At 36.0% G+C, this 26,755-nt stretch overlaps 1 protein-coding gene across 6 annotated transcripts in view; it reads left to right on the top strand.

The window, feature by feature from the left end:
• LOC145693363 (juvenile hormone esterase-like) overlaps positions 1 to 26,755 on the top strand; it is a 1,331,986-nt gene that overhangs the window by 1,169,779 nt on the left and 135,452 nt on the right. For 5 of the 6 annotated variants that reach the window (XM_081769289.1, XM_081769291.1, XM_081769293.1 and 2 more), the window contains one exon: positions 17,621 to 17,735. The exons of the other annotated variant lie outside the window; for it this stretch is intronic. In XM_081769289.1, the coding sequence (XP_081625415.1) occupies positions 17,621 to 17,735 (115 nt within the window). The remainder of the gene's footprint in view (positions 1 to 17,620; positions 17,736 to 26,755) is intronic. 6 annotated transcript variants of the gene reach the window in all.

Raw genomic sequence — 26,755 nt, 5'->3', positions numbered from 1 at the left:
CTAGAAAGGAATTATATGTTTTTATAAATCTATAGCAATTTAAGGAAATACGTTTTCTTTACATCTGCATTTTTCTAATCAACAATGGTCCGTATTGCATTCTGGATAAATAATCGTAGTCTGCATCAATTAGGCTAAGTAAGAATAGATGTGGAGCAATGATATACAACTTAATAGCCTTATAAAATAATGAATTGTATCTGCTTATAAAGGTAGTGGGCTACTACCTGAATAAGATAGGTCGTCAGTGTATATAAAATTTATAACCTGTATTTACACATATCATAAAAATGAGAGTGACTAATGAGTAAGATATAACGATATATATATGTAAGATAACATACGACACATAACTATATATATACATATTAACTAACATAACTAAGGAATAACTTATACTAAGCTAACGAATACTAATAAGGGTACATCCAATGCCATGAAATGATATTATATACAGGATATTCTATTCATTGGACGAGATTATATAAATAATATTCTATTCCTTTATTGAATTTATACTGTTCATTTAATTTTGAAGAACATAAGAACAGCTAAAGCGAATAAGTACGCATAAAACATCTTATTTCCTGTCGCATAAAATAGAAAAGAGAGAGGACAACTTAGCTAATCTCGCATAGTTGAGATAGGGACATAAGATATAATTAGCAAGTGCTTTTCTAATTTACAAGCGATTAATATTTATCGTTATAACATATAACATTAACATTGTAATTGCAATATATAGTTCTATACTCTAACAACGGGTGTCTACGAATATCACATCGTCGAGTTGAGTCTGCACAGTAGGTACACAGAGCTAAATGATTACAATGATTTACGTATAGTACATGTATATTGACATACACATACATTTATTTATAGCAAGCCTACTATATATACATAATGAAGACTACACTGTTGCCACATGAATTAATCATAATTGAATTAAATATCGCATTGCACTAGTTTTTCGGCACTGATGTCATTTGAACAGTACTCTCCAATCATACACTCTAGATTCTGTTACAGAGTGGTGGCGGGGAGTAATATCCCGTAATCGAAGGCAACTCAAGTTAACTTATGAACTTATTCACGCTTCTTCATATATTCTAAATGATAATAATATATGATTTGTTTTATTTTCTTGTGTTTTTTTTTCAGATTATGAAGATTATTTGTATATACAGTGTTAATAACTAAGGTCTAGCGTGAATTTTATTTTCAAAATTCAAATTTGTCGAATTCTTGAAAGTGAGAGGAGGGGTACCAATACGCACTTAAGACTTGGGCATTATTAGGAATTTCTACATTTTAAGTTCTACCTACATTATTGTTCTGTCTCTCTCTACTAAGGCGTCTACTAGAATGTCGTCCTTCTCTTATTTGACTGACCTCTACTTGAGTAACAATTTCCACGACGGAATCTATTTGATTGATTCCAATTTTGATCTTGATTATGTCGATTTCGTCACGCGCGGGCGAAGTGTCCGTAGTTACCACAGGAAATATATCGTATGTCATTGATGCTCATAATTTGATCCTTTTGAACGAAGTTAGAGCGGAGACCTCTTGATCCACGTCCTCTACGGTTATAGAATCGCTGTCCTCCTCGATCTACTGTTACACTCGGTCGTTTTGATTCTAACTTGGGTTAACAAATTTCTAGCTTGAGGAGTTTCAAGGGAGCATATGCATGAACGCGTAATCTCGCTTGAACCTTAGCAGATTCGTAAAGTTTTAGAAGTATATCGACTTCATCTACATTATCTGGCTCACGTGTGATAACAAATACTAAAGCACTAGGATCCAGTCCCTTTAATATGTGTCGCTTCCGCTCAGTTTCACTCATTTTAGGATCTACTTTATTACATAATCTTAATACTGCATAAATATATTCGGAGAAACTTTCATGGGGTGTTTTATTTCGCCTTGCCCATAAGGCAAAGAGTTCACCAAGCTCAGAGGAGGCTGCGAAGGCCTTTCTTAGTTGACTTCCTAGGTCTTCAAATTCTTTTAGAGTCGATAATGATTCATTTTTCATATGATACCAGTCAGAAGCGCTTCCTTGCAAATACGCGGGAAAATAATTCCGTTGCATTTGGTCACTCCATTGATATAGGGTGGCACGAAGTTTGTGCGCGTCAAGGAATAGACATATGTCCTCATGTGATTTCCCAGAGAAAGGGGGAATGGTAATAGAAGGCAATCTATTATTTACTGTATTCCAGCCATTTATGACAAAATATTTGTTTTTTTCAACACTGTTTATCACACTTACTTCACGTCCTAATGACACTTCTCATGAACGTTGACTTCTTTTCACATCCGGATTTATTATTGACCCTATCTGGACCTACAAAATACGAAGACGTATCCTGTTTTTAATTATATTCGCATTAATGCGATTTATAATTTAAAATCCTTCTAACGGAAGTTTTACTTTTAACAAATAAAATAACTTTTTGTTTTTCATTTCTCTATCCGCTTCTCTTTTTATTTTCACTTGGTGTTTTTTTTGTCTGTTATTCTGTTTGGCCATCGGTCGGTCTGTCAACACCAGGAATATAATACCTACTTAAGAAAATCAATTTCTTTTCCTTAGTAATATATATATATATATATATATATATATATATATATATATATATATATATATATATATATATATATATATATATTTGTTCTCTTTTCTTTTTGTTCTTTGTAGCAGGGTTTCCGACCATATATGGATTTTAAAACTAACTTACTTATCATAACAACGTTTCACTATTTATTCCTTCTATACGTATAAATTTATTTATTTATTTATTTATGTATTAATCTATCATTTCTTTCAGAAAGCCTGCTTTCTAATTGAATTTCACGTTAGAAGTTCCTACGCCTATCAAGATAACTTATTATAATAATTTATTTTAAGTAGACCTTGCAGTCGATGGTCGTACAAAATTGATCCGGTTTGAAACCGTAGAACTTGGATAATATAACTTCATTCGTTCAACATTAACTTTTTTGGCTGATCTGTTCCATGTACTTTCTGTACTACACACACATTTTTCGGATTTACGCATATAATTCTATAGGGGCCTACATATCGAGCTCTTACTAACTTACGAGATAATCCAGGTTTAGTTGCCAAATTTCTAAGGAGGACTAAATCGTTTTCCTTAAATGAATAAGCCTTCCTATGTTTATCGATTTTGGCCTTTTGTTTTTGCTGTTGACTAATTAAGGCTGATTGAGCTGGTTTTCTTATACGACTAAGATTCTTTTTCACTAGTTTCCCATACGGGGTTCGACATGGTGTCTCGAGTTCGATACGTAACACAGCCTTTCTACCAAACACCAATTCAAAAGGAGAATAAGGATGGTGTTCGTGTCTCGCAGTATTGTAAGCGTAACAAGCGGTTCTAACAAATAGAGACCAATCCTTTTGAGAAGTAGACACATATATACTCAAATAGTTTGCCAATTATATCTCTCCACTCGCGAATTTGTCCTGGGGCGATAAGCTGTACTAAATTTCTGATGTATTCTTAATATAGACGTAACTTCGCGCGTCATTTCTGCTACGAAATTCGAACCAAGGTCGTTTATGATATTACGCGGTGGGCCAAAGTAAGAGATTATATCATCTAGTAGAAACTTTGCAACATTTGCAGCTGTTATAGTTTTTAAAGTTCGTGCCACTTCATAATTTGAAAACATATCAACAGCAGTAATGATGTATTTATAGCCATAAGAGGAGGGCAGAGGGCCGAATACATCTAAATTTAGGGTATGAAAAGGTGCAATGGGTTTGATGGGTTCATGCAATCCTAATGGTTTAGTGGTTGGGTCCTTTCGTTCCTGACATTCCTGGCAAGTCTTGATATAATTTTTGATATCGGTTCCCATCCGGGGCCAATAAAATCGCTCATTGACACGAGAAAACATTTTGCGCTCTCCAAGATGTCCGCCTTCTAAACATGAAGTATGTGAAGCGTATAGAACTTCTGGGACCATGCTTCGGGGAACACATTGCTTTAATTCCTTATCGGATATGCGATAAAAAACATCATCCACCAACACGTAAGGACGAGCTTCATTATTAGTAGAATCAGTTTTTACTTACTCACGTATCCTACCAAACTATTTGTCATTTTCTTGAGCCTTTATTACATCATTAGCATCAGTTTTTATGGTGTTTATACACAGCCCTTCTTCTCGATTCGCGTTTTCTTCACTTAAAGTCTGTGAGAGATATCTTGACATACAATCACTATGCCGATTCGAAGGGTTACCTTTTATCACTTTAATTGTGAATTGATAAGATTCAAGCCCAATCAACCAGCGCAGAAATTTCCAAAGCTATGGCTTCTTTTTCTGGGATTGTTAGGGATTTAGCTTCGTGATCGAAGATCTTTCTACTATAGTAAGCAATAGGTCGCTTTTCTCCTTTGTTAACTTGCATTAATACTGCGTCAATCCCGTATTCGCATGCATCTACATACAACTCGGTAGCCTCTGCTTCCGGATTGAACATAGCTAATACAGGAGCAGTGACCAACATTTCTTTTAGAGTATTGAACGCTTGACTTTCCTTATCTTCAAAATGAAAGGGCACATTTGACTTGGTTAAATCTATTAAAGCTTTCGCAATGGCTGAAAAGTTTCTAATAAACCTTCGATTGTAAGTGGCCATTCCAAGGAAGCTGCGTACATCAAGAACTGATTTTGTTTCGGGAAAGTTTGTGATAGCCTCAATTCGTTTGGGATCAACTTTTACTCCGTCACGTCCTACTATGAATCCTAGTATCGGTAATTCAGAATACATAGCTTCCCGAAGGCGAATGAATACTTTTCTAAGCTTATCTAACTTTTCATCTATAGATTTTCCAAAAATAATCAGATCATCCATATAACATCCCATTATATTAAATTTTAACTCGGCAAACATTTTATCGATCATTCTTTGAAATGCTGCTAGGGAAGTGTAAAGTCCTTGAGGAACTATCTGAAAGGCGAATAAACCAGCACTACAGAGGAATGCGGTTTTCAATTTATCCTCTTGTCGTAAGGGGACTTGAAGAAAACCTGATCTGAGATCACACGAGCTGATAATATTGATATCGGTAAACAAATCTATCAAGTCGTTGATTAGCGGGATTGCATAGCAATCAGGGGTAATTACAAGATTCAGCTTACGATAATCCACGACTAGTCTCTTAGAATTGTCTCATTTATTGACTAAAATAACTGGAGCCGCATAGGTGGATCTACAGGGAAAAATGATATTCTGTCTGAGCAACTTGTCTATTTCTTCCTTCATGACTTTTTTGGTTTCTAAAGTCTCTCTATATGGAGGTGAAGATACAGGAATATTAGAATATTCATGAGTTACTGTCATCTTCAATAGACCTTGCCATTATATCTTGAAATTCATTTAATAGTTCTACTACCCTTTTTCGATCCTCAGGAGTAAGGTCAGGGGAAATATCAAAATCTTTGTCGATACCATTCTATATTTTAAGTTTCGATTCCTCAAATTTCTTAGAAGAGAGTGGAGTGGCTTTGATCGTGTTTTCTCTCGCTTCTGATATAAGACTTCATTCCTCTAATTGTCCTACAATTTGGAATTTAGGCATAATTACATCCCTTTTACTAAGATTAAATAGGGGAGTTTAGCAAACCAAGTATCTTCCTCAAACCCAGTATCTCGCCCTAATTAAATTGTGGGCGAAATTAAACATTTATAGGACCTATGTAGAAAATCATTTGGTTCCACATAATAATCTCCAAATATGGGGTGGGAAGCTTTTACTTTTACTAAACCAACCTTTCCAGCCGGTACTCTCTGCAGGTTTGACTAAAATCTTGGATGGTTGAATTTCAATGCAATTGATTCGCAGAATAGGACATTCATTTTCCATATGCCGAATAAGGGGAGCACGTTCTAAAAAGGAGCCTACATTTTTGGGCACTAAATAACTTCGGTTAGTGTTAGATTCCTAACTGGGGAAAGATGCTGGACAAACATTTCCACTTATTCTGGAGTTACCATTCTTATTATAGAACTGTACATGTGACAGATTCAGCACTGTTTGTTCTTTTCAGTTGGGCAAATACTGAACATTAAACTTCATGTTTGGCTGTCTTTGATTGCCTTTGATAATGATAGATTGTAGCCCTATACGGTACATGTAACGCCTGATGAAATCTATCCGTAGAACCATTCTTTGATCCAATTGAGACTGTTTAACTAATGCTACATTTAGCCATAGTCGACAAGATCGTAGATCACAGGTTTCTACCTGAAAACTTAACCGAGCCACATGGAGTGGTTGAGTTAACTTATCCCCTAATGTTCGTAAACGAATTGTAGCACGCATCCGCTTAGCTATTGGAAAAGTCTGCGGAATCATTTCTTCATCCAACACCGAGATCTGCGAACCCGTGTCCAGTAATGCACTAACCTTTTTATTAAAAATCCTAATGGGAATCGTGGGCAATCTTTGATCAAATAAATTCGTTCGAGCTCTTTTAACTTCAATTGGCCTACCGTCTCTCCCGATGTCACGTATACACGTCCACATCTTTTAACAAAAGAAATGTTTTCAACACCCATATAAGGTTTTGAATGATGTTTTTTTTTGATTCTCTGCTTTTCCTCTTAATTTTCTTGCGAGATTCGGTATAAATGTCAGCTAAATGCAATAATCGGAACACATGAATGGCTTGATCTTTTGTTGATACCTCCTTTAATACTAAGGCCTGAACGTAATTTGAAGGCAACGCCTTATACAGTAAGCGCAACAACTCTCTCTCTCCAATTCCAGGTCTTACGAATTTCCAATCTGTTATTAAAGTATAAGCGAAGTTATCGGGTGAGAAACGAGGAGGTTTTTTTATTTTTAGTTTTTGTTCCAGCTTACCTTTATATAAATCATCAGAAAATGCTTGAGAAAACATTTTTCATTCTTGAAATTGCAACTGTTGAATGGCTTCCTTACGACATAAGTACCAATCAGGAGCCGCATTTTCAAGACAAGCTGCCAAATAAGTACATTGTTCCTCTTCGAGCCAATTGCAAGCACGAGCTATGGTTTGATATTTATAAAGAAACCTGGTAACATATTCCTTAGGACTTCCGTTAAATTTTGGTAATTTCATTATTGGTACATTAGTTACTCGACCTCTAGTTTCCTCCTTTGCACTTGATTCGTCAATATTCTGTTTATCATCTACCTCAGGGTCTTTAGGAGGGGGTGGTTTATGATTAATTGCCTGATTTTCATATAAAGTTAATAAATTCTCTAACGGAGTCTTCACATCGAGAGTATCTAAAATCTCTTGTCTAATATTCTTATATAGAAATAGTGCAAGTGCCTTATCAGCAATGGGGGAATATTGCACCTTAGGAGGGTGAGAAGCAACTTGAACATATTTAGGGAAACTCAGATTTTCCACACAAGGTTTTTCATTTATAAACTCTTGGAGTTCTTCTCCTGAGTCATACAAAAGAGGACTAAGAGTTAGCGCGCCTCGTGTAGTCTTTTCCTGATAGGGTTCCTTCTTTGCCAATTGCATAATTTCATCATTTAGATCATATTTACTTGATTCAGGTGGCAAGATTACTGGCAGTTTACCCTCCAAGGGTTTTCCCACTTGATTAGTATACCGAATGGAAAATAAACTTCCCCATCCTCCACCACCTCTGAATCAATAATATGCTGCTTTTCTTCCTTCTATAAAGGTGTTGAAGCTAACTTAGGGTCAAATGCAAAATCACTTGTCATTACACTAGGAGACTCTTCGGAAGAACAAGCTGCACCTTCATTTGAAAGGTCAGTCAGTTTTTCTGGCTTAAGGAAAATCGTACGTTTCGCAACCACTGGTTTATACTGTGTACTATATAAAGGTGTCAAGGATGGCATTTTACTACAAGTTTCTTCATACTTCGCTAAATTTTCTCTATAACGCTGCGTTTGCCTTATCGGTTTCCTATTAGCAGGATCTGGTAAACTATACTGCTGCGGATGGTCTATTCACGGTTCAGCTACTTTAATACATGGCATACTTGGCAAACTGGCTTTCTGCACTGGCGAATCTGTTGCTACTTTTGTCATTGGACATATTTCGGAACGCAACGCCTTCGTGAGCGCGGCTTCCTGAGCAAGAGTTTCCCTACAATACTTGCAACTTGCTTCACCCGATTTTCCAATATACCAATAATGAAACTTTGGCGGAGATTTCTTAAATTTCAAAAAGGGAAACCAATGGAAAGACATCTGGAATTACTTCATTAAAATTTGTTTCCACTATTCAAAAAACATGGGGGAGGGTTATTTCACTATAAACAATATAATCAGGTGACAAATCGCCACAAGAATCCATAACAATTTAAATAATTAATTTAAATTAACATGCACAATAATCATTATACTAAAACAAAAAATAGGGATGTCATAGCAGCACGACAAAACTTTTCGACCCGAAAAATTGTAAAGGGGAGAAAAGAATTGGACGAGCCCGATTTCTGACGATGGTGCAGGTCTCTACTTTTATCCTGCTCGTTTAATTCCCACATTTTTGGAGAACCGCTCACGATGAATTTAGAGCGGATGTCACAAGATGTGAAATAACTAAAAAATTACACCAATAAACACTTGGGAATGATGAGAACTTAAGCTAGAGGTAGAATAAAGGCTCTGTTCATATTAATTGAAATTTATTACATTAAAGCACCTTTCGACTTACATTCGGCTTTATAATGAATAAGTAACATCATATTTATTATTTCTATTTCTTTTAGGATAGAAGAAGAAATGTAATTATACGACTGCTGTTTTTAATCGTGAGAGCTTTACTGTGGGTAGGCAAAACATTGTGAAATGTGATATGACATCCCTATAAGTGAAATTGTTTTTTTCGTAATCTCTGCTACATACCTTGACTGGAGTCTTTTATAGCTGGGTAACAAGTTGCTCGTCGATGAGCTTCGTCCTGATGTCCGAATCAATCCGCTAACAGAATCAACAACAGGAGGCCCTGAGGACCTTTTTAAGTATTCTCGAGGGACACACCCAAATCTTGGGATAATCAGACCATACATTGCGTCAGTTCCCTAAATATGGAAACCTATTGTCCTTTTGCCTACTCATTGGTTCTTAGCAAGTGTCGCACCCAGGATACGATGCATGATACATATACACTTACGGATGATTCAATGTTATGTATAACAGAATTTTCCAAACATCCGTAAGTCTTGACTAATGTTCCTCTCATTATTGCGTCTTTAAAGTTATGATTGAGTTTGTATCGTGCTTGATTACCATCAGCAACCTTCACTGAGTAAACTTCCTACAAAAGTTGCACAGTGATGGCAATATCAGTTACCTTCATGGTTTTACGTATTTCCTTTCTTTTGTAGCTAGCACTAAGCAACCTAAGTGGAAAAAGATGTCTATTAATCCCAAAATTTCAACCTCACTCAAGTAAGGGCAAGGAGAACCATATTTTGATTTCATCGCCACAGTACTGATGACTTCATTTCCTTGTTATTGTAATTTATTGCTTTATTGTTATACAAGAAAGCACAGGTGACACAATGTCTCCATCTGGCTCCAAGATCGAATTCCCATTAACACATTCGGTGAAGTTTTATGTTTTGCTTACTTTGGCGAACCTTTTAAGGCCGAGTATGTCTGAGAATGCTTTTTTCTTTCTGCGGAATCTCTTGCAAATCCATAGAACATTACTGACATACGCATTTTAATAGCTTATGTATGATTTCGTTTCTTTCTACGGTTTTAGACAGCCAGATCCAGGGTCCCTCGTGTTCGAAATAAAAAATGTTGCATTTTTTACCTTTTCAGTGCCTGTTCTAATTACAGGTAGGTATATTTCTGCAGTCGCTCAATTATAGTCTTATAACCTTTCTTAGTACTGATACCACTACAAATAAACTCATGACTTGCCTTTAGCCTTCTACTTCTTGTAAGCTTTAGGAATCGCATTTGGAATTGTTTACAAGGTGGCGCGTCATCTTATTCACCTGTTGTGGCAAATGCGACTGCACCCATAGACAACGAAGTTTCAATTTACTTGCAATTTGTTTTCGCTATTCCTCTGGTCATCTATGTTCATAAATTAAAGAGGAGGAGGAGAGGTGAAGGAGGGCGATTACTTTCGCTATAGATGGTACTGTTGTTCCCTGTAGGTACATGGGACGGAGTTATTTTTTTCTTCTCTGGAGTCCAAGACCGAAGCAATGCTATATAGTCAAAAAGCAAAAAAACAAGATCGGAGTCTTCAGTGATGCGCCTCGAGTATTTGGTGAGGCAGGGAATATTAAAGGAGGGTCGGGAACCTTGTTCAGGCATATTAGTCGTATTCTCTGCCAAAGTATTTTTGTCGGGTCTGAGACATACACATAAAAAAGAACAACAAAAACTGTCCTAGTGTTAAGTCACGTAGGTAAAAAATCAATATTTCACTGTCAATAAAATCACGTACATATAAATTTAAAAGTCTATTTAATTTGTTAATAGTGGCAGGTAGGAAAGTAATCAGTTCGGAACTGAGCGTACCGCCTCTACCATGTAACGTTATCCATATAGACCCGGGTTCGATTCCCGGCGGGAGCTCATGTGGTTCGGATTCCACGTTAATCAGTAGGTCCACGTCTCATATAGCCTCGCTGCTGAAAGGGGCGCTAAACTAAAATCAACTCAAGTTATCCATATATACGGGTAGCTAGAGCTTGGTAAAGTAAACGTTTTAAATCCGGAATCTTTCCCCACTAAAGATTTATTATAAAACTCCACTATTAACAGTACTTTTACAGAAATATTACAATGATGGAAATCCTCTAATGTAAGATTAGAATGAGTGTCCCTTCGGCCTGACAGTCTTGGGAAGGATTCCTCAGTAGCGAACTCGTGAGGAGGTCTAGAGCACTCAGCTCCACTGCAAGCGGCGAGAGGAAAAATTCCAGACAAGGCTCCACTACAAACCAGGCCGGGTTGTGGTTAGGAATTTCTCGCTGCTTCACTGGAAGTAGAAAGAGAGGTAAAGTCTCTGATAAGGCTCCATTGAAAGCTAGGAGGAGAAGGAACAATACCTTCATTGCAAGCTAAGGCTTTGGGTGTGGATACTTTCTAGGCTTCACTGCAAGTCCAGAAAGGGGATTTGACCAGTCAAAACTGATGACTGTCCATGAAAACCTCTTGGTTATATAACACACCAGGTGAGGCGGTGGCGCTGCTGTTCTCACGTCGTCGTGTGATTCTTGTTGTCCCTGTATTCTCCGTCCTCTGCAACTTGTAGTACTCCAACGTAAAGTACTCCAATTAGTGGGAGCACGTGTAGAATGTTTTGTAAATACGACCGTATATTGGGTATTTATATTGAATTGAAACATCTATCCTTCTCACAGGTAAAAGTAGTCTTTACTTTTAGCTTTTCAAGTAACTTTTATTAAACACATCATAGAACTCTGCTTAGAGGCAATCCATTTTTCTCCTACGATGTATGTATATGGTCGTTTTACAAAACCTTGGCTCTCACCACTGCAGCAGTTTACAAATTTTGAGGTTAGTTTGAATGTCTATCTTATTTCATATATTATAAGCATAGTGCTATCTCACGATATTTCTCCTACCAAGAGTACTGGCCTTTTACGTAACCTTAGCTACAGAGAGATGATGATTTCACGGAAAGGGCAAACGAGGATTATTAACTTCAGATAGGTAATCCGAACGGCATCGAAACAGAATCTTTCCAATGAGATAGAGGAGGTTCTAGCAAGTTGTACATTCTGGCATAATTAATGAGCTACATTTTGTACAAATATTGGGTCAAATATTCAAGAGCCAGCTGGAATTGAGTAAGACCCTAACATAAACTAGAACAATATACTATAGAATTAAAAAATACGTTAGATCAAAGTAGTATAAGGTGTAACAAATGAACCGGAATAGACTAGTGTAGAGATGACGGATAAACTTTAGAAGAATGTACAGATATGCCGTAAAACAGGGATTAGTGCACACTCAGCAATAGGAAACCAGAACAAGGCTTAGCACATGGAATGATAGATTAAAGGAATGAGAAAGGGAACTAGCAAAATAATATAGAGTTAAGAACACATATAGTGCTGAGTCATAAAGTACTGTGTAGTAGGCTACAGCAGTTAAGCCGGGCATTAAATTCTTGGACAGTAATAGACTAGAGCAAGTAGAACAGAACTACGGCAATTTTACAGATTGATTGCTGCAGGTTCAAAATAGAGTACAGCGATACCTAGGGAATATTGAAACTAAGTAGAACACATTGAAATCAGTGAACTAATTTCATTAAAACCTGACACAAGTTGAACTCAATGTGAACTAGAAGATAGTGACGGTTAGGGTAGAGCTTATTTAAGGAATTCCTCTCGAGGACATTGTTCCGAGTATAATGAGAGTGTTCAGAGGATGGACGGAACTTTCAAGGGCATATTCTCCAAGTTGGGGGAGCTAACTTGCACAGTGGAACGAGTCAATGCATCGTGAGACTGCTGAAATCCATTAAGGTAGAATGGCTACAATGTCAACTGCCTCTAGTCAGACTGTCTCACGAGAAGCATGACTTGCGAAAGGTCTAACGAACTAACAATGAACTAGGTCCTAGACACTGTCTCATCTTGAGAAAACGCAACTGCTCACCTTATATAATTGCAATATTGCAGCGCGTGCTACTGGCAACATCGACACTTCACGTTTCCTATCAACCCAGGGATTGAGAATGAAGTTCTGACTCACAATTTCCTACTAGACGTCGGCAGATGTTTGAGATTGCTGGTGCTCCACCAGAACTAAGAAAAAACTTAGTGTCAAAGTACCTATCACCCATGCGTTACAGTGGTTTTTAGTAACTGCCTCTAGAATAAAACCGTATGAAAACATTGTCAGTTACTTGAGTTCGACATATTTGAATCAGGAGAGACTGGCTAGTTTTAGGGCCAATATCCTAAGAGCTCACCGTGATCACAAAACATACAAACATTCTTTAGACCATTTGCTCGCATTGTTGCATAAGAACAATATCCTAGACCCGCGAATGGAGGAAGGTACATTTCTGGAAGTCCTTCGGAGGCAACTGCTCTCGTGGCTTTTCGGAACAATCGACCCATCAAAACTCTAATCTGTAGCAGATCACCTCGCTCGGTGTCTAAATTGCAAATTACTATTCAAGAGAGACAGCAATATAGTAGTGAAAGTCAAGGCGTTTTGTGATACATGGGAAAACCGCGGGTGGTAGGTCTTGAATTACAGGAAATTCGGAGAGCGAAAAGAAACAAAGGAAAATAAACAGAAATTTTTATTCAGTCAATTCACAATACTTCACCTACAAAGATTACGAGTCATTCACAAAATCTAGCACTAATCAACCGTGCCATTAGACGTCTAAACGATATACGCCAGTATTTCGCACATCCTTTTATGTGCAAACCAATCATTTGCATTCAGAAGAGTGCACAAATAATGCACTAATGATTGAGATCATTTCGACCACCATTCAGAAGAAGTAGTAGACTGGCATTTAGAGAGCCCTTCAAATTAGTTTTTCAATACCTTAAAATTGCTTTGTATACAAACGCAAGATTCTTGTGTACTAAAGTGCACAAACTATGTGCAAACTTTTGATCCTATTTGCGGAAATTTGGAAAATATCCTGTAGTTTTTTTAAGTGACGCATAAAACTTGGAGGATAATGGACAATGACATACGTGGCAATACAGTGGTTGTTCAGTCTACATTTGCCCAATTTCGATTTATCTAAAAATTTAGAAGAATTCATGGCGCCAGGTCCGTAAGTGCTCGATGTGTTCCCTTGGTTCTAACAATACCCCGACAGCGTAATTTCCACTATAATAGGCTTCTCTGAAGAACTGGGAGGGTAATCTTGTCCCATTCCCTTTGCATAACTTTACAAAGTTCTTCCACAGTAGTCACACGCCCTTTTCGCAAAGCCGGCTTCAGCAATCCAAATCCACAATAGTCCATAGGACTTGCATCTGGAGATGTAACATATACCTCATTGAAAGGTATAACCTGCATACCACTTGCCTGCTCTATCTCCCTGTAGAATGCGAGGAATGATCCTGAGGTATGTGATAAGGCCTCGTACATGCGAATGCACACCAGATTGGCGTCATTTCCGTACATTGTTGGAATCTCATGCTCGTAGATTAGGCGCATGATCTGCTCCTGAAAATTCTGCGAATTTAGTTTACAGTTCTTCTCCACCCTGTGAATCTTCAGTTTACCTCGGTAACGATAGCCAGTAACGACCATGAACCCTTTTGGAAAAGATTCTTTACGGACACGGACCCACCTTCTGAAGTTCTTGGCGCCTTTCTCTCGGTACATGATGGCTCCCGGTTTGCTGCAGTCGTAAAGGTAAATCCATGCTTCATCTAGCGTTACGACGTATATCCACCTTTGTTTTGCCAGATGCCGTTCGTACAGCTTCCGGGCGTTATACTTTTTTTCCTTTTGGTTTGCATCCGTGAGAAGATGGTCACGAGCATTCATGACTTTTTCCAGCTTGAGTTGAATGTGTAACGTCCGGCTCACAGTCCCCAAAGACACGTCAAGACGATTAGCCATATACCTTTGTGTTGGCGGATTTTCTTGGATTGCCATTTTTGCGAAGTTTCCTCTGCATGGTGGAGGTGGCCTTGGTGCATTCCAGCTTCCTAAGTAACTTCGTTGGTGATCCAAATGGTGGAGTTTCGTTGCCCTAATACTTCTAAATAACATTTTTATTCCACTTGAAATGATGTTGCAACCATTCTTCTTGCACTGTTTCCTAATGAGAGAAATACTAAAGTGGGCGTCATAAAGAGCCGCAACATAGCCTTCCGAAATCCGGCTTAGTTTGGGTTGCATTTTGTTCACACAGCGGAAACCCACACAATTGGAAAGAAATTTAACACAACACTCACAACAATGGTGCTGTTTTGTGCGTTATTGTCGTCCGCGCCAAAAAAAAAAAACTCCGTTCCCAGGAAGCCACTGCACCACACTGCAGGACGCCACGAGCCAGGTCGGGCGAGTCCATTTTGCTCGGGAGGGGGAAGGAAGGAAATCGAAAAAACGTAGGCTGAACAACCTCTGTATAAGTACGGAATCATTGTCTGGAAATGTGTCGTTTCTGAAGTATAGCTCGTCGAAAAATTGAAATGAAATGAAATTAAATTAAATTTTTGAGTTTTACGTCCCACGGTTATGCCGGTTAGGCTAAAGGAGACGGTGATGATGAGAGATGAGTGAAATGGTGGAATGAAGAAAGTGGGAGGAAACGGGAGATCCCCGAGAAAACCCACGCACATGGTGTTTGTCCACCACAAAGTTCACTTGGCGGGAGCAGGGTTTGAACCCAGGATCCCTAGCACCAGAGGTGAACGCTCTACCACTGAGGCACCGCGGCCCCCCGTCGAAAAATTGTTGCAATAATACTTCTAACTGGAGAAAGAAGTCTTGGATAGAATTTTGGTCGGTTTCATTCCTAGATCTGTAAATTCCATTAATGTGAAACTGGATGGAAACCAGGAGCAGCACACCGGAAGCTCCAAAGAAAATATGAAATTCCACTTATAAAATACAAAAATGCTACAAGAAAACACACTGTGAATGGTGTAATTTATGAACCGGAAATATTATACCACATCCTGGGTGAACATACAAAAATGTGAGAATGGAATTTTATGCATATGTCAAATTGACCTTGGATACGACGTCAATGATGAAGGATGAGTACATAGTGGTATTTTGAGTAGTAAGCCACTGTCTGAAAATGCGTCGGTCCGAAACTATAACTCGAAAATTTGTCGAAATGCTACGGTGATGACTGTAACCGAGTAACGGATTGTCGGATCAAGGTCTAGTCAGTCTAACTTTCGCAATTATTGAAACTAAATTTACTGCTTGAAATGTTATGTTTGTTATACATTTTGAGTTATTTATTAAATATTTTGTTTCGTATATAGTTTGTCGTCTATTTACACTTTTTTTGTAAATCCCTATTTATTCGTTTACAAACAAAACATATTCCTTTAGTATTATCTTTAATGTATGCTTTTCTGATAATACATTAGCTTTAATTTATATTTTTAATTTTTTAGAGAAATCTTTATGCAACCAAATCAAGTCTTTTGAGTTTCATTTGAGAAGAAATAACTTGTCATATATATGTTCAACACACCCGACAGTATGTTTCTAAAAATGAAGACTACAAGTACCTGTTAACCATATGTTACAATTAAATAATGATATTATCGCATACAGCGAAAGAATTACAGAAATAAATATCAATTCAAATCATAACAATAAGTACAAAGAACACTGTATTAGTGAAGTCAATTTAAAAGTAATGATTACGATCTCTTATTGTCATCAGTGAAATTATTTTATTAATGAAACAAATTGGTTACAAAGAATACCATATATACAAAAGTAATTATGTAGTATATTGGATATTCTTTGTACGAATTTAACAATGCAACTGTAAATATTTAGTGGGTTGAGTTCGACGTCTAACAGAGTATGTAAGTCTAATTGCTTTACATATAATTTATGTTCTCACTCAACACCAAAGTAATTGTAAATGAGTTAAATAAAAAGTAAGGTGAATATTTCAGTATTCAAATTTACCTGTTGCCTTAGACACTTCCTAAAATAATGTGATATGCAAATAGATATATTAAGCTTTCGAATGTCATATTTTACGTTTTGCAAATTCTGTTATTGATCAGCCAGTGTTCATTTTCCCTTAGTTTTAAGAATATGATCTGGTTGTTGATTTCCCGAGTCTTCTCCATTTTCTCTCAAGAGATCTGAGACTCGATGTCAGAAGGTTTTTTGTGGACAACACTCTTTTGGATGAAAATTTATCTTTTCATATATATGAACTGTTGTCTTTATTTATCTAAACTGTGTTGTCTTACTAATTAGCTAAAAGACCATTTACCTTATTTAAAGATTACCAAATTTTAGGAAGTATAAATGCCGATTTAAAAAAAATTGCCCTTACTCTAACGGAGAAAAATAAGAAAATTTTTTGAGCTTCAAATTACCATAAGGTAATTGCTAACACTTTTTTTTTATGATTTTAACTGTAATGTTAATAGGTTGTTCTACTGATAAACACACGGCATTATCACCGAAGTCAGATGCTGTTTTTGAATATTCACAAGCGCCTTTCGACCAACGTAGAAATATTAACGATATATTTTCTGCTTGAAGAAATTTCAGAAAGAGTAAAATTTGCGTCCCTCTGATGTTAAAAATGATGCTGTACGTGCCCTGATTTCTCCCAAATTAAGAACGTCATGAAAGTCTTAATTCAACTTCATCAACAGAAATTGTAATCTGATTTTTATGAATAAAATGAATGATTTTTTAAATTCATAGTTCGTGTCTTCATTACTATATTATATTTTTAAATGATGAATTTTATAAGAATTTCTCTTACAACTCGTTCGTAGCTAGATAAAGTTGTAAATAATTAGAAAAACAGTATGCATCCAATTTCATTGACTAAAATTGTCTTTGTTTTGAGAACATTTTTCTTAACAAAAACGTGTTTTCTTTAGGAATTGATCATGGAGATGAGCTGTCTTACTTCTTCCCATGGTTTGCTTTGGACTATGTTAGTGAAAAGGTGTCAGAAAAATTAGTAGAGCTTTGGACAAATTTTATTATTCATGGGTAAGTAATATTACAAGTAGATATTAATTTTCGTTAAACCCTTACACTACACAATATTTATTAATTTACAAAAGCATGCTCGTTATTTTCTTCATAAGACATATAAAAAAATAACGTTGTGTGCATATGCTCCTGAGTCTTACCTGGTCTCAGGGCACAGCGCACATTGAACGTTCTTGTCTAGATGAGGTTTCCGTACCTGCAACCTAGAACGTATCTTCATTTTTATATTATTAGGGAGAGCATTTTGGGTGAATGAAAGGTACACAGTTTTCGAGGAGGAAATGTGCGAGTAGAAAGGAAACATTCATTCACAGCAAAGGCAATGTGTGAGGCTTTAATGCGAGTGCCTTTGTTTCTTAAAACGAATCTAATTTGAAATTTAATTCCCGATAAAATTTTGGGTTAGTGTTGGATTGGAAACAACACAGCCTAAAAGGAAACATTCAGATATGAGAGCAGAACGGTGAGTATATGTATAGAAACTGCAACTGACTCGGATTTGTCAATAAATGAGTACTACTTACGGATTTAGTTCCATCCATTCCAGTTCGTTGTAGTCTGTATTAACACTCACACTAACACTTCACTAATACACAGTTCCTGAAGGTTGTTAAGTGGCACTTGTATTACTCCGAAAAATGAGGTGGGAAGGTATTTAGTCCATTAAGCATCTAAATTGCTTGGAGATTAGCTCTGGGCGGCGACCAATTAGGAATCTGGACTCCAGCATCCTAGACTGCTAGGCAACCATCTCTTCCTTCTTTTCTGTATGGGCGAAGTTTTCGGTGATTTTCCCTCTTTTGGGAGGACCACGAGGGTGTCTCCTAAGGTTCTAAAAGACCCTAAAAGTCTATGACAGTCCTTTTCTCATTTTAGGTATTTTCTTCTTCAGATTGGTATATGATTGAATAACAAAATAAGACAAATCGGAGTATCTCGCACACAGAGGTGTTGCGAGTTTGAAATATCGAGGTAAAAAGCTTAGTGTTACAAGTTGTTGCTTCTATTTGTAACTTCGCTTGGCGTTGTTCGAAGGATCTGGCGTCCCTATCTCAGCAAATCAATTGCTTGTGATGAGATCGTTCTCTTCAATGTGTTTCCATCTTATGTCTGCAGTTTCATTGTGTGTTTTTTTTTTTCTATTTTCTGCTCTATCTGCATGTTTGCTTCCGGCTAATGTTGAACGATTGCAAGCTAATTGCATGAGATACGTTTCTATGCAATGGAAAATTAAATTTAGAATAATCGCGTTTCTTGATTATTTCCTTTTTACTCTTTTCTGATTTATTTTGTTTTCCTTTTAGAAATTACAAATTAGATCTGTTTTACGATATTGTATTGATTATATTGTATTGATTTTACATAATCTAAATTCAAATTTTTATTCCAGTAACACTTTGTACAATCTAAGAAGTTAAAGATTTTTTTAATATCTATAGATCTTAGTTGCAGAAGATGCCTTCCTTGTTATTAAGTTCTCGCCTTCTGTGTGAGAAATCCAAGTTGGAATTTTCATCCTAAAATGTATGTCTACATCTAATATTGTCTCATATTACCTCTCGTTGCTGGAAAGGGATATTAAAACATTTCTAATTATAATACTAGTTTCTGCATGTGCATTTATATATTTGCATTTCCAACATTTAATTTCGGCCAGGGTGCAAAGTTCAGAAGTTTAAAAAACTACTTATGAAGAGCTGCTTAGTTTGTTAGCACTCTGGATATTGTGTTACTTACCTATTTCGAAAATAATCTCATAACTTAAGGTATTACAATCGCAGAATAACAATCATTTCATATAACATTCCTGGGACGAGGCAGGATTCATCCCTTGTGAACCCGTCTCCGGCCTCCCCCCTCCCGCCACACACATCTCGGTACAAACGATTTCCGGATATCAACAAAAAGTACTTCGTTTGTAACAGTTTGTAGAGCAAATAGTTTTGTTTTCGTTGTACTGCAGTATGAGAAATTAAGAAAACAAAATGGATGGCAGGTTCACGCAGTGACCGCAATGTCCTAGGATCGATTTAATTGGCTCATCTGAGATAATATTATTTTACTGGATTGTACCGTAATTTGTTTCGTTGTACCGACTTGAATTCTAAAAAATTAAGGGAACAAAATGGGGGCCCAGCTCAAGCAGGCTCACAAATCAGAACTTAATACACCGGGTACACATGACTTTTATATGTCATATGAAAGGTTAGTACCGGATTGTACCACAATGAGTTTTAGTGTACCATAATAAATTATTTTAAATTAAGAGAACAAAATTGGGGGGAGCTGCGCGAATGGCCCCCACCTCCCGGTACATATGATTTAATCAGGTCATTTTAAAGATTTTCGTTCGTACCGGCTTGTATCGTAGCTTGTATCATTTGTACCCTCTTTGATTATGATAAATTAACGGAACAAAATAGGAGCCTAGTTCAAACAGCCTCTCAAATCAGGACTTATACACCCGGTACACATGACTTTTGTATGTCACATGAAAGTACTTGGTTAGTACCGAATTGTAACGCAATGCGTTTTAGTTTAACCATGGTAGATTATGATAAATTAAGAAAACAAAATTGGGGTGGCTGCGTCAATCTGCCTCACCCCGAACCTCTTGGTTTTTATGATTTAATCAGCTCATTTGAAAGATTTTCGTTTGTACGGGATTGCACTGTAGCTTGTTTCATTTATACCGTCTTACATTATGACAAATTAATGGAACAAAACGTGAGCCTAGTTCAAATGAACCGTCAAATCAGAACTTATAAAAAGAATACACATGACTTTCGTATATCATATGAAAGTACTTGGTTAGCAATGGATGAGTTTTAGTTTAACCACAATAAATTATGATAAATTAGAAAAACAAAATTGGGGAGGCTATAAGAACCAGGCTGTAGAAACGATTAAGTCGCCTTTTTGAAATACTTTTATTTGTACTGATTGTACCGTACTTTGTTCTTTTCTATCGTCCTAGATTATGAGAAATTAACGGAACAAACTACGGGTCCAATTTAAGCAGACATTCAAACCAGGTTTTAAAACAGATTTTGCAAATGACTTTCGAACATCATAAGAAATCACTTGGCTAGTATCAAATTGTTACACAATTTTTGTTAACTCATTTATTAGATTAAGAGAAATTAAGAAAACAAAATAGGGGTTGCGTAAACCTGCCTCCCGAACACGTCGTACAAATGATTTAATTCTCTCATTCGAAAGACTTTAGTTTGTACCGGATTGTATCATAATTTGTTTAGTGTGTACTATCTTAGATTATGAGTAATAAACGAAGCAAACTGGTGACTAAGTTCAAGCAATTGTTGCATCGGATACATATTACTTTTGTATATAATACGAAAGTACTTGGTTGTACTTGATTGTAGCGCAATTAATTTTATTTGAATGATACTAGATTATGAAAAATTAAGAAAACAAAATTAGGAACTGCATTTATCTGTCAAACCCACTTCGTCACATAAACGATTTAATTGATTCATTTGAAAGACTTTATTTTATAGTAGATTGTACCGTAATTTGTTTCGTTTGTAGGAATTTAGATTATGAGAAATTAACAGGGGGCAGTAGGGGCACAGTTCAAACTAGCTTTCAAATCGGGTGTTAAAACACGCGATACTGATAACTTCTGTATATCACATGAAAGTAATTGATTTGTATCAAATTTAACTGCCATGAGTTTTGTTTGAATTTGTAACCTCGCAAATTTCGAGAAATTTGAATAATTGATGGCGGCCCAGCTTGAGGTTAAGCCGGCGCACACAACATTGTTTTCTTCCCAACTCCATTCAAAGCGCCAAACAAAATTTGTACCTTATATATACTAATTTGTATCACCAAAATTAGAACTTCTTCTCCAAGCAACTTCGATAAATTTGAATTTGTGAAGGTGGGTCAAGGTGGCTTGAACAACTAATTTTTCATTCCACTTCCAACGGAAACGGTACCAGAAAGTGGAACCCTATACGTAACAAATTGTACCTCCAAAGTTACAATTTCTATACACACCTTTTTTCAGAAAGTTGAATTCTTGATGGCGGGCCAGCTTGACATCAAGCTCAGCGCAAAACACATTTTTCTTCCCAATACTAATCAGAACAATACCAAAAATTTGTACTCAATATGTACCAATTTGTATTACCCGAATTAGAATTTGTATCTAACCAATTTCGAGAAATTTTAAGTTTCGTTGGTGGGTCAACATGGCTGGCCAAACTCATTTTTCTTTCCAATTGGATTCCAAACGTATCAAAAATTTCTACCCAATATGTACTAACTTGAGGCATCAAAATTAGAATTTGTATACCCACCAATTTGAAGAAATATGAATTTTTGATGCGGGTCAAATTGACCCGCACAACTTATTTTTCTTTCAATTGAAATCAAAACGGTACCAAAAGTGCTGTACCGAAACGGCCCGCCATCAAAAATTCAAATTGCTCGAAATTAGTGTGGGTAGAAATTCAATATTTGGTGCTACAAATGGTAAACATTGGATATATTTTTTTGTACCGTTTCGATCCGAACCAGAATGAAAAAATGTGGTGCGGGCCAACTTTACCTACTATAAAAATTCAAATTTCTTGAAATTCGTTGGGACATAAATTCTAATTTTGGTGGTAAAAGTTGATGCATATTGAGCACAAATTTTTGAGACCGTTTTGATTTTAATTGGAAAGATTAAAATGTTGTGTGGGCCAGCTTGACCTGCCCACAAAAATTCAGTTTTCTGGAAATTGGAAAAGGTACAAAATCTAATTTTGTTAGTACAAATTTGTGGGGTGACATCCAGTAGTCCTAAATGGCAGAAGTCCTAAACGGCAGAAGTCCTAAAAATATAGGCACTAGTCCTAAATTTTAGGACTTCTGCAGTTTAGGACTTCTGCCGTTTAGGACTTCTGCCGCGATATGATTTTTAGGACTTCTGGCGTTTAGGACTTCTGCCTTTTAGGACTTGTGCCGTTTAGGACTTCTGCCTTTTTCATTTACTTGCTTTAGTTCTGAAATTCGCCACCACCACACGAAATTGGGACGATGCAGCAACTAGTTGGCAATAATGTTACGAACGTAGCTAATTCCAACAGTAACAGCTATATTTGTACTGCTAAGATTATTATTATCACTATCTGTTCTGCACTTATACACGAGTTACATAATACAACCTATTTCATTCTAAGAATTAATTACATAATTAGTTAAGAAATTAGTTTCTTTCGAATGGAGATACGAGAATCCCAAGACAAATTCCTAAAACAAAAATAAATAAATAAAAAATAAAAGAAATGTTTAAAAAGCATATTTTACCAGCAAACCAAGCAAACATTCAAAATTGCAATATATACTATGCGGAGCAATATATTTTTATTAAGAGTAGGACAAAAATCCACCAAAGTTTACTTAATTAGGACAAAAGCTCACTAGACATTTCACGAGTGAACATTAAATACCAACTGTATACATAAAGAACGCTGTAAATTTAAAATTGAACAAAGAACATTTATTATGCAATACAGTGGGTGACGTTCATAAGTCCTAAACGGCACAAGTCCTAAAAATATAGGCACTAGACCTAAATTTTAGGTCCTGTGCCATTTTTGCAGAAATTACTACATAGTCATTTAGGGGTGTGGCCTGCAAATTTTTCTAGGGGTGCAGGCTTTTTATATATTAAAAGCAAATCAAAAGTTTATTTCCAGATTACGAAAGCTTCAATAAGACAATAAATTTATACATATTAAACCTGTACATAAATACATGATATTATTATTTTCCAGTTAGTTCCTTTTTGAAACCTGAACCTTGACAGCGTAAGTTTAAAACCACAGCTTGCGGAAAATGTATGAATAAGTTAGTTATAAGAAATCGGAAACTGCTCATGGAAGTCCATTTGTTTGACTGTATTTATCTTCTGTACTCTTATATAAAAGAGTAAAAATGAGTGATTTTTTGGGCATACTACTACAAGTAGAGTCGTTAAATTTTAATTATAAAATATAATTTTCTTATGAAAGCAGGACATAAGAAAGAATTTTTGGAAATAAGTATCGTAAAAAGGGTGGGGCAAGATTTTTTTAAAGGGTAGTGTATCTCGCAAGTTTTTGAAGCTAGCAAAATGAAACTTCGCATATAAACTTTCCTGTTTAAAAAACTGAAAATCGAACACATAAAAGGGAAAGAGCAAACGGAGCACTTTTTTAATGTTCGAATTTCCCATTACTTACTCAGAAAATATGTAAATAAATTAAGGAAGGATTGTTTAAGTGAAACTCGGTATTTGAACTTTTAACTAAAAGTGATAAAATACTATATGATACAGCATCTTGAAAATTACACACATACACACATACACCGCATAAGTGCGTAAATTTGAGCAGCGACAAATATATTAAACAATTTAACATGTGAAACTTCCGTTCGTTATTCTTAAAGACTAACAGAATACCCGTTCTTCACACGGGGAGAATAGTTTCATTTTCGGTATACGGAGCATCAAAACTTTCACCAGTGAACTTAGAGACCCCAAAACTATGAGTTTGACACTAGTATCAGCCATTTTCAATTACTATTATATATCATCCTCTCCCTTCAGGAGTAATAATGGGGACTGAAGTTGGATTTAAACGGCATCGGAAGTGCCACTGTTCATCTCAGCCACCCAGAAAAGTATGGATTCGACACTGATATCGACCATTTTCGACCATTTTTATATACCCACATCTTCTTCCCCCATAAGTTGCGGTGCTGAATTTGGATTGAAATGTAATTGAAGGTGTCACTGTTCATCTCAGGACCCCAAAAACCATGAATTCAACACTAGTATCGGTCATTTTGGATCATATATATATATCCGCCTCCAAGTTGCGGGCCTGAATTTGGATGTAAACGGCATCGGAAGTGTTACTGTTTATCAGAGCAACCCCGAAAACGATGTATTCGACTATAATATCGGTCATATATATATATATATATATATATATATATGGGTTTAAACGGCATTAGAAGCGTCATTGCTCATCTCAGCAACCCCAAAAACTATAGATTCAACACTAATATCAATCATTTTCGATCATTTTTTATATATCACCCCCTTCCCCCTCCCTAAAGTTTCGGCGTTGAAGTTGGATTCAAACTGCATCGAAAATGCTACTGTTCATCTCAGTGGCCCTGAAAACTATGGATTCGCACTGATATCGATTATTTTGCATCATTTTAATATACCTCCCCCTCCCTCAATTTGCGGAGATAAATTTAATTTTTTTATACGGCATCGAAAGTGTCACTGTTCACATTAGCGACCTCGAAAACTATGGATCCACACTAATATCGATTATTTTTCATCCTTTGATATACCTCCCTCAATTTGCAGTAAATTTGAATTTAAACGACATCAAAAGTGTCACTGTTCACGTCAGCGACACCAAAAACTATGGATTCACACTAATATCAATTATTTTGCATTATTTTTATGTACCTCCCTAAATTTGCGGGAGTAAATTTGAATTTAAACGCCATCGAAATTGTAACTGTTCACCTCAGCGACCGCAAAAACTATGGATTCGACACTTATAGCGGTCATTTTCGATCATTTTATACATCTTTCTCTCCTTCCCCCAAGTTGCATTGCTGAACTAGAATTTAAGCTTCATCGGAGATGTCAGTGTTCATCTCAGCAACCCCGAAAACTATGGGCTCGACACTAAGATCGACAATTTTTAATATATATACGCACTTCCTTCCTCCAAGTTGCACCTTCAAAGTGAAATGATAGAACCATTTCAGGCCTGAACCTCATCTATGTTGAAAGTTTTTGTCGAGATCAGTCTGGTGGTTTAAGTGTTGTTAAGTTACAAATATAGTTACTTTCATCTGTATATATATATATATATATATATATATATATATATATATATATATATATATATATATATATATATATAATATATATATATATATATATATATATATATACTTACATTCTTTCATTTCTAGTCTAGTTAGTTAAATTCTAGTATATTTTCATTTATATATATATTTATAAAAACTCAGCTATTGCTTCTCGACTATTTCAATGGTTCGTTCTTTAATACATCCCTTCCTCAACAATGGTTGCGGAATTGATTAAACGTAATGTTCTTGTATTAAATAAATTTATTTTAAATATATCTTTCTCATTAATTTCAATTAAGTTGCTTTTCAAAGATCCTCTAAAATTTCAGTGACGCACTATGGGCTATAAGCCATTAACTTCTATGGCCGCAATGCTACAAACTACAGACTTAAATATTCGATAAAGCATTTCAGTAGTAAGTAGTTGCACAATACCATTATGAACGTATTTAATTCCAACGGTAACAAATATGTTAGTAACACTAAAATTATTATTAATGATAACGAGTAAGAGTAGTTAATTACGAGTAAGACAAATATTTGCTACAGAAAGACTTCTGTACAAGAAATATGTATGTAAAAATAATTTACTTCAAAACAACACAAGGAAAACAAAATTTATGACGTACATAACTAATACAGAATATTATGTTACTAATATGAGGTCAATGGTGTGGAAATAGAGAAAAACAGATATTATGAAAGATCTGGAGAGCAAGAAAGGACAATAGGCTTCATTTATTTATTTATTTATTATTTCAGAACGATAGAATATGTATTTATACAAATAACTTGTAAGAACTAAGGTTCTGTAATTTGTAACAGTATATCTAAAATTTTGACTAACAGTTTAACAGTATTCTTCTTACGGACGCGATGGTAGCGCCACAAGAGATTTTTAGGACTTCTGCCTTTTAGGACTTCTGCAGTTTAGGTCTTGTGCGGTTTAGGACTTGTGCCGTTTAGGACTTCTACCATTTAGGACTTGTGCCGCGAAATAATTTTTAGGACTTGTGCATTTTAGGTCTAATGCCGTTTAGGTCTTATGCCTTTTAGGACTTCTGCCGTTTAGGACTTCTGCCGCGTCCCCCTTTCTATATTTCGTGATCAAA

Source organism: Thermobia domestica, chromosome 8, assembly GCF_964235325.1.
Source record: "Thermobia domestica chromosome 8, izTheDome1.hap1.1, whole genome shotgun sequence".
NCBI classification, from domain to species: Eukaryota; Metazoa; Arthropoda; class Insecta; order Zygentoma; family Lepismatidae; genus Thermobia; species Thermobia domestica.
The sequence above is the reverse complement of the archived record's forward strand: the minus strand, read 5'-3'. Positions and strand labels throughout refer to the sequence as shown.